Raw genomic sequence first — 9,145 nt, 5'->3', positions numbered from 1 at the left:
CTGTTGGCATGGGTAAGGACATTATACCGTATCACAGCACACAAAGAAAACTTAAATTTTGATATTTCTTTCAAGCAAACTAGATACTTCACTGAAACACATTAGATCGTTTATGGTTATGTTCTTTACTCTGTTAAGCACAGCGGCTTCATGGTCGGGTTTACGTGATTATTGAGTGCTTCCCATTATTCATTGCTCCACAGAGACAGAAAATAATGTGAACTGTCTTCTAACATACGAGCTTCAGAGAACCACCCTTCTTCGGTACGCAGTATCTGAAGTAACAATTCTGTAAGACCTTTTAAGGTAGTGTCACTTGCTTACAACAACAAAAATCTTCAATTGCAGGTGGTTTGAAAACTTTTGCCACTCTTAAAACCACACTTAATTGTTCTTGGCCGTTAATTATAATTGTCCTAAAACGTTTCCATTATCTGGATTTCCCAGCAGTTCATGGTCGCCTCTTTATGAAAGATTTCTTTTGGCAAGGATACATACTAAGGAAAATAACCTTAACAAAACCGATCTCCACCTCTTTTCTTACTGATTAATTTCATCTTGAGTTGCACAATCAGTTAATTTGAGTTCTTAATTTTCTGTAAAAGCTCTTTCCACTTGCAAGTTTTTGTAATGTGATTGTGGTTCAGGTCATTGTTAGAGTCAACTTATGAAAAGTTTTGCCAGTCTCTTAAACCATTTCTTGTGATAGCGCCAGCACTCGACTTTAACAATTTGCAACAAAAAGCAATACATAGCATCTTCAGTTTGAGAATACACATGCCACTTTTACTAAGTTTTTCATCATTTGAAAAGTGACAGAAGCAATGCAAAAAAAAGTGAGACACCTTCTTGTCTCGCTATCCACAGGAAATGTTACATTTTTTAACTAATATCTTGCAGACCATCCTTTAAGTGCTCTTATCCTAAAATTATCATTTATAGTATAGAATCTGGCCAGTTTCGCGGATCGCTATGATCATCGACAACATGAAAGCCGCTACCTTCCCTAGGCCATTGTCTTTCGTCTCAGAGATCTTGGCTTGCTCTGGTTATTTTTCAGTAACCATTATTATTATTATTATTATTATTTATTTCTGCTAGAGCAACAGTTTCATCAGCCACTAGTTGTACATTTTTTTCACATCACACTGTACATTCACTGAAACATTAATTCCGTTTAAAAAATTATTCAAGGAATTCTTATGCCACAACCGCTCTTTTAGGAAGTCACACCTACTTTTTTTCCTAGGCTTGTCCACTCTGTAGCATCCACACGACTCACTCCTTCACCCCACCCCCTGCAGCTCTTTCACGGCGCAATACCGGAAACAGCAACTGCATTTGCGTTTTGGAGATCGTTAGTAGTGGTTTCTTTATTCGTAGTAGTTGCTATGCGAGTGCGAAAGAGTGGACGTCGAACCTTCGTTTTGTGCGTCGTTTTCTTTTCTGTTTCTTACTGATCGTGCTTATTGCGTAGCGTTTGTGTTGCGAAAATGAGTGCTTTTAAGTGCGAAGTGTGTGGACAAGAGTATAATTACAGAAATGATGTCGATCAGCATATCTGCAAAAACCATCAACAGCAGCCGCATGTTACAGTTAGAGCGCCTGTAGCTTCTTATCAGTGCTACGCGTGTGACAAGACTTTCTCTTAAACTTAATTTGTATCGCCCCCAACGAAATATTTATGGTTTGCAGGAAGGGGCGTTGTTCCTTAAGTGTACGTCGTGCTCATTAGAAAGTAGTTCGAAACGGGGTTGGATACATCATTTATAATCTGGTCATGAAATTCACGAGAATTCTGAAGATCTGCAATTCTCAACTGAAGATGAGCATTTACAGTGGAAAGAAGACACTGAACGTACGAGACATTCAGAGTTTGTTAAAATACATGGGTCTACTAGCTCTACACATTATTATGGTGGCAATCGGTCAGATAACTTTATCTCCAAAGGTAAAAGCACAAGACATCTTAAACTGACGGCCAGTAATGAAATGAATGGAAAGTGCCATGCAGAGATGAGAGTAACTGTACACGAAGATGGAACCTATCAAGTACATTTTGTGTCGATTCACGTTGGTCACAAATAAGATTTAAGCCACCTGGCCCCGAGTCAAAAAGGGCGGGAAACCTTAGTAACAGATACAATATTGCAGTAGGACTTTGCAGAGCGGAGAATCCCTCTGACGAATTATATAACACTGTAGCAAGTAACAACCTCTCCTCCAAGTCCACATCAAAATGATGCAGTCCGTGTCGAAGCTTGGGTAAAAGAAATGAACGAAAGTAAGAATCCGAGTGCATTATTCTCCTGTAAACCACTAGAAGAATCGACTAGCGAACATCTAGAATTGAGGAGTGATGATTTTGTACTAGTGATAATGAACGGAACATAATGCGAAATGCTATAAAAATATGGGGAAGACTGCATCTGTATTGATGAATCCAGTGACCACCCTATTAGTACTGGATGATCTCAGACAAAGGTTTCCATGTGCTTTTCTAATTTCGAACAGGAAGGACGCTTATGTTTTAGGTACGTTTTTACAGTACATATAATCACAAGTTGACCAATTTGCCCCAACGTATTCACGTCTGATTTTGCAGAGCCGTACAGTATTGCATGGAACAGGACAATGGGAGCTCCTAAGATGAGACACTATTGTATCTGCATGAGGACAGAGTGTGGAAAACTAATATCAAGTGGAAAATTGCAGATCTGGATAAAAGAAACGAGGCATACTGGCTCATTAAATCAGTGTCAATGTTGAGCAATGTAAATATGTTTCAGTAATAAATGCAAAAAGCACTGCAGAAACTCAGTAGTGACCCTGACACATCAGAATTTTCTTCATACTTCATGACACACTATGCAGGAAATATGGAATGTTGGGCCAACTGTCATAGAATATATGCTGGTCTCAACACCAACATGCATGTGGAGATTATGCATACGTTGCTAAAGAAGATACACGGTAATGCAAGGCAGATAAAACGACTGGAGAAAGGCATACCTTACAATGATGTCCCTGTATGTGACTGTAGGCTTTCACATGTTTCTCGCATCTCTAGCCGAGCGTTAGCGTTGATATAATGGTATCGCATGACTGGAGATCCGAGAAACTTTCAACTGATGTCCCTAGTTACAATCAAGATGTCTGACTGGCTTATAGCAAATGTGAAAGGGGTGGTTACAAAGTTCAGGACATTTGTAATAGGCAATACTAGTTTGTTAACGAAAAAGGACCTCATCACTGAGGTAGGTGCTAACTGGAAAGTACTATCCACAACATCTTCAGAGGTATACATTGTTTAAAAATAACAGAGTCAGCTGTGAGTGCAAATTAAAATGTATTGATTGCAATGTGTGCATGCATAGGTATTATTGTACATGTATGGATTACGGTATTAGATTCCATATGTTTAAGCACATTCACAGTGTTTGCCAAGATGACATTGTGGGTGAAAACCTCTTGGAAAGTCCTGAAGTACTGGGTAATGATGTTGATGCTGAAACTAACTGTGAGAGAGAAGCAACATTAGCCAAAGTAAGCAGAAAATCTGTTTCAAAAACACTAAAATCATTTTAGAATGGAAACAGAAGCTTATTTCTGTATTTTTCAATATTATCTATGGAGTGACAGAGACTGAAGTGCAGTTAGGAAAAAAAGTGTTACCTTTGAAGGTAAATGTAGGAGCTGTTTGAGCCCAAAAAAGTTACTTCACAGAAAAAGATAAAAGACAGAAAAGATAACTTACACTACAACGGAGACTACTTTTCACCAAGAAGGGAACAGCATGTAATATTTCTCTGGCTGTTCCAGATGCTGAAGAAATCTGTGAAATAGTAAGATCACGTCTGGGTGAGAGTATGTATCAATTGATATGTCTATGCATTGAACCTGGGAGAGTAAATTGTAATTCATGGTTAATATACAATTTTCGTTCAGTACCTGTCAATTTTGCCTGCATTATAACATGAAATTTATTTGCAGAGCTCGACATGAATCATGATGTTCCTGTGGAGCATAGCCATACAATTCCAGATGTACAGCACAGCAAAACAGGTAAAACTTGATGGGATCCATCATTCCAAAAATGTGTGATACTACTGTAATGTCCTCATGCCAAATAAACATGTCAGGTTAAGTAAAATTTAGAATGTTGCTGTTCAGTTGCAGTGTAGTGTGTTTGGATAGTGATGTAAAAGTTACTTGCAGTACAGTGTATGCCATCTTTCAGTGCCTATTAATTTTGCCTCAGTTGTGATATGAAATTTATTTGCAGGGCTTGACACCAAAAATCAATTCCCTGTTGTGGAGCAACCATGCACTATGTTATGGCAGCCACCTGTTCAAGATGATGCATCAGGTGTGTATAAAGTAAATCTAATGGAGATAACATTATTTGCGTATAATAAATTGTGAACTCATGTATGTACATTGGTACTTTTATATTCCATTTTATTGTGTCTGCATTATAATATATTTACAGGACTGGACATGAACTACATTGTTTCTGTGTAGTATGGTCATGCCATATCAAATGTGCTGCACAGCACAGATAAAACATCATATCAAATGCCTGTGGCACTGCTCTAATGACTTCATATTAATTAATAATGACAGATTAGGTTGTAGTTAGAATGTTGCTATCAAGTAGTGGTGTAGTGTGGCTACATTCTGATTTAAAATTTATTCACAGTACAAATTATACCCCCTCAACAGTAGAATGGGAACGGTCCCAGTTTGCAACTTTAGTAGCTCGGGGCAAGAATAAACTCTGTCCCTTGAAGCTGAGTGAGCAGCACATCAGATATGTAACATGGTTTGTTTTAAAGAAGTAGCCCTATTTGTTGAAGTAATAGTGTTTCATCTGATGTCTGCCTGACAAATATGTGAAGATACCCCTAAACTGTTAGTTGTGGAGTTAGCAGAATAGTAGTTGTAATTATATTCTTTAGAAACAGTAGAATTTCAATGCAGTCTTTATTTGCAATCTGGACGATGGCATCTCAAGGACCAATTAGGGAGATCCCAAACATTTGGAGCTTGACACTGATGTTCAGTCAGGCCCCTCAGGCTGTCTCAAGAGCAGATGACCTAATATTCCCAACATTGGAGTTCAGAAGGTTGGCTGGGATCAACTGACTGCCAGAAGGAGGGTGGAAAGGACCCTGGAATTTCCCCACCTCAGAGGTGGGGATTGGCATCTAGGCAACCTCATCACGCCTAGTGAACGGCAAGTCCGATATGTAAAGATATTTCAGTTAGTAGAGCACAATATAAGTATTTTTTGATACTGGTCTTCAACGAAGTATGGCATTAATCATTATTCACCCTGTTGCTGTTTGATAGCAATATGGCATGTCTGAATTCTAATTAAATCTTTATTTGCAGTCCAGAGTGTAATGCTCTGGAAACAGATGGGAAGGACCTGATATGTAAGCACCATTTGAGCTTCCACTCCGTCTTCTAGAGCTGCCTCAGGAGCAGATTTGAGAGGAACTGCCATATCTGTCCCCAGAACTGAAGACCACCTAACCTTTTGAGGATGACTCAAGAGTGAGGAGGTTGAGGCATCTCTAATAAGTAGAATTAGGGACTAAAATGCTGTTGGCCTTGCCAGGTCACCGCAGTAACACTCCAAGTAGTAACAATAATCCATATAGTAATACATCATATAAAAGTGCTTTTATAAAATTCCTTTAATTTCCTCAATAAAAGACAAAATGTCATGTAAAGAAACCTTTTGTTGAACTGACGCATTCCACATAATTGCAAAGTGTCATATTCATGATCTGTGGAACAAGTATTAATCTAATCTATATCTAAAAACAAAGATGATGTGACTTACCAAACAAAAGCGCTGGCAGGTCGATAGACACACAAACATACACACAAAATTCATGCTTTTGCAACCAGCGGTTGCTTCTTCAGGAAAGAGGGAAGGAGAGGGAAAGACGAAAGGACGTGGGTTTTAAGGGAGAGGGTAAGGAGTCGTTCCAACCCCGGGAGCGGTAAGACTTACTTTAGGGGGAAAAAAGGACAGGTATACAATCGCACACACACACACACACACACATATCCATCTGCACATACACAGACACAAGCAGACATTTGTAGGCCTTTGCAATCAGTACATTTTAATTTACTCTCATAGCTGACTCTGTTATCTTTAACGGTGTGCACCTCTGGAGATGATTTAGATAGTACTTCCCTGTCACCATGTACCATATTAATTAGGTCATTGTCCAGTTTTTAACTAGTTTTGTGCTTATGATAAATGTCCTGAACTTTGGTTGTAGCTTTCCCTGTTACATTTGCTATAAGCCAGTCAAACATCTTGATCTTGGCTGTAACTATGGACATCAGTGTAGAAATGCCTTTGTCCAGTCATTTTATCTGCCTTGCATTACCATGTATCTCCTTTAACATTCTATGCATACTCTCCACGTGTATGTGGGTGTTGACACCAGCATACATTCTATGACAGTTGGCCCAGCACTTCATGTTTCCCTCATAAAGTGTATTGAAGTATGAAATGAATTCTGATGTGTGAGGGTCACTACTGAGCTTTTGTCTATCGCTTTGTCAAATGGAATTCCTATTTCAATACATATACCTAAGGTTTCCTGTTCTTTTTCACTCAGTGACGGGTGGCTTAACTGTTGCTTATGACCAGTGTGGGTCGACACAAAATTACTTGGTACAGTTACTTTCATCTCAGCAGGGCATTTTCCATGCATTTTGTTGCCTTTAAATGTTTGGAGGTGAAGTTATCTGACCAATTGCAGATCCATGCATGTTAACGAACTTTGAATGTGTCATACTTTCAGTTTCTTCTATCCACTGTATACATTCATTTTCACTTAAAAACTGCAGTATTTTGAATTCATGGTGATTTCATGAGCAATTTGTAAATGATCAATCCAATCTCCTTAATATTTTTAAGAGAAGAACTATTGTCACACATGTAAGTTTGGTAATAAGCTACAGGCCCTTTAGTGGTAACAGGCAGTTCCTGTTGATGGTGTTTGCAAATATGCTGCCTGAGATTCATTTCATAATTAAACTTGTGCTCACGCACTAAACATTTAAAGGCACTCATTTGACTTACCACCATTAATTGTTAGTTTACCTCAGATGCATGCAGCAAATAATTGCGGAGATTGTTGTAAGTGCTACTTCAAGATGAATAGGTTGGCACACTACAGGAATTTGCGTGTGTCTTTTAACGATTTTAACACAATGAATATGTTCTCTGAAACATTTCTGATGTAATATAACACAGCTGCAAAGTTATTAATTTTGGCTTCTTAAAATAGTTTGGTATTTACCATATAATTGCAGTAGTTGTCTTCTAAGGCAGGACTATTGACTTAAACATAAGAATGTCCTAATCTGACACCGCTGATAGATTCTCAGGATGTTTCCCATATCCGTACTGTTACATCTTGTTTGCTCTTGTGATCTATTCACACATGTTTTTAAGAATTGGAAAGTAACATCAAAATTTGCTGGAGGAGAAAACAAATAAGCACTCTCAATCCTTGCAGATTTATTTCTGCCATTTACAGTAATGTATGATTGCTCATTCAATGTCATCATAGTTCAAGCAGGATTTTTCCTTAAGTGCACAATGTGACTATGTATTTTTGTAATCTATTTCTTAATACTTTATTATACATTTGTACTAATGTATCTGCAATCAAATGATTGGCTGCATATTGTCAGGGTCACTCAGTAAATGTTAAATTATTTTATACAAGATATGATGTATATATTATGCTGTAATTTCACTATACTGTTGGTACTGTATGTATGGAATTATTTCATATTGTTCTAAACTGTACAACTTTTAAATGTGAATATGGTTTACTATCCAAATAAACAATTGAAATTGTGGCATATAATATAGCGCACATTGTGTATTCAACTATAGTTTGTTATATTATTTGTAGGACCAGTGAGATTTTAACCATCTATGATTGAGTCTGTAGTTTGCAAAGTGAAATGAATTCACTTGTAACCGTTGCACTTTTTTTAATGTTTCATTGTTGACATTACTGCACCTCCAAAGATAATGGTATCTTTTTGATCCAACAAATATTGAGTCCTAGGCTAGACGCAGGTTGTTCCCCACATTATTTTACTGGGTTGTGTTAATAACCAATGGAAATTTAATGATTCAATAAAATTATATCAATAAGGAACTTTATCTTAATTATTGCACTGTCCGTCCTCTGAAGCAAACCTCACAGGTGGTTCACAATTTTATCTCCAGCACCTCCCTCCATATATCTCTAAATTTAACAGAAAAATAACCCCCGGGTTGTTAGTAAGAAGTCTTCACTCTGTCATTCCAACCAATAAAGCTCTTCCTGGAAGGTCTTTGAGAGAGCCATTGCTTTGTTTGGAAAGATATAGAAAGAGGTAATAGATGATCAAAGTTTGATGACTGGCTCAATTGGCAAGAGAGCTACTCTGCAGAAGCTGGTGTGGTATGTGGATTCAGATTCAGGGCAGTTCACAAATTTCACATTTCATTAATGTTTCAAAAAGAGTACACTTTATTGCACTGTCGAATATTTCATTTTCGTGGTGGGTACATCACAAACGGTTCTCATTGGTATATCACTTCTCATGAAGCAAGATTATTTTTCATGTTTAATGGTGGAAAAACAGGAACGCGACATAAACAAATAAAGAAATGGCGGACACCATTTATACCATTATCCTGCAGTTTCTTGGTTTTCATCAATGAAATCCAAGTCCTGCCACCATGTGCCACAGTACTGCTGCTTGCTTGAGTTGAGAACTGGTAACACATATCATCATGCCAATGCACATGACATATTGGACAATTAGCCAGGTTATTTTAGTACCATGGGACACTGAGCAAGAATGGGGTCGGGTTCCTTTTTGCTTGTCTAGGTATATGGCCCATACAAGAAAGTTTTCTTATGTTCTGTGTGTTTACACATACTGCCTGGAGTTTTTGTTGTGCACGTTTCTGTTCAATAGCCAAGACTGCATAAGGATGCAATTAATGAAGCTTGTACTTCTGTGTAGAACACTTTTAAAATAAAAATATTAGGTCTCACACTACAGATAATTGATAATATTTAAAGTCCTGTGGTGACAT

At 37.8% G+C, this 9,145-nt stretch overlaps 1 protein-coding gene across 8 annotated transcripts; it reads left to right on the top strand.

The window, feature by feature from the left end:
- The first annotated feature begins 1,331 nt into the window (after positions 1 to 1,331).
- LOC126272965 (uncharacterized) lies at positions 1,332 to 8,425 on the top strand. Of its 8 annotated transcripts, none has more exons than XR_007549286.1 (4): positions 1,332 to 3,257; positions 3,994 to 4,065; positions 4,286 to 4,369; positions 4,493 to 8,425. XR_007549286.1 is itself a non-coding variant. In XM_049976295.1 (4 exons), exons 1-4 carry the CDS (start codon positions 2,414 to 2,416, stop codon positions 4,522 to 4,524), a joined length of 309 nt encoding a protein of 102 aa, XP_049832252.1. In that variant the 5' UTR covers positions 1,332 to 2,413; the 3' UTR covers positions 4,525 to 8,425. The 8 variants fall into 8 exon arrangements, 4 of the variants coding, with proteins under 4 accessions (XP_049832252.1, XP_049832250.1, XP_049832253.1 ...); XR_007549283.1 differs by having other exon boundaries at positions 1,332 to 3,867; XR_007549285.1 differs by having other exon boundaries at positions 1,332 to 3,915.
- Positions 8,426 to 9,145: the final 720 nt, after the last annotated feature.

This window comes from Schistocerca gregaria, chromosome 5, assembly GCF_023897955.1.
Source record: "Schistocerca gregaria isolate iqSchGreg1 chromosome 5, iqSchGreg1.2, whole genome shotgun sequence".
Classification (NCBI taxonomy): domain Eukaryota; kingdom Metazoa; phylum Arthropoda; class Insecta; order Orthoptera; family Acrididae; genus Schistocerca; species Schistocerca gregaria.
Note: the sequence above shows the minus strand (reverse complement) of the source record. Positions and strands in the feature narration are given on the sequence as shown.

Excerpts from the sequence above, each read along its gene's own strand:
- LOC126272965 (XM_049976293.1), top strand. The coding sequence starts at position 2,414 with ATGGGGAAGACTGCATCTGTATTGATGAATCCAGTGACCACCCTATTA. Across the intron at positions 2,535-3,993 it reads GAAGGACGCTTATGTTTTAG|AGCTCGACATGAATCATGAT; the intron begins GTACGTTTTTAC and ends ATTTATTTGCAG. Across the intron at positions 4,066-4,285 it reads TGTACAGCACAGCAAAACAG|GGCTTGACACCAAAAATCAA; the intron begins GTAAAACTTGAT and ends ATTTATTTGCAG.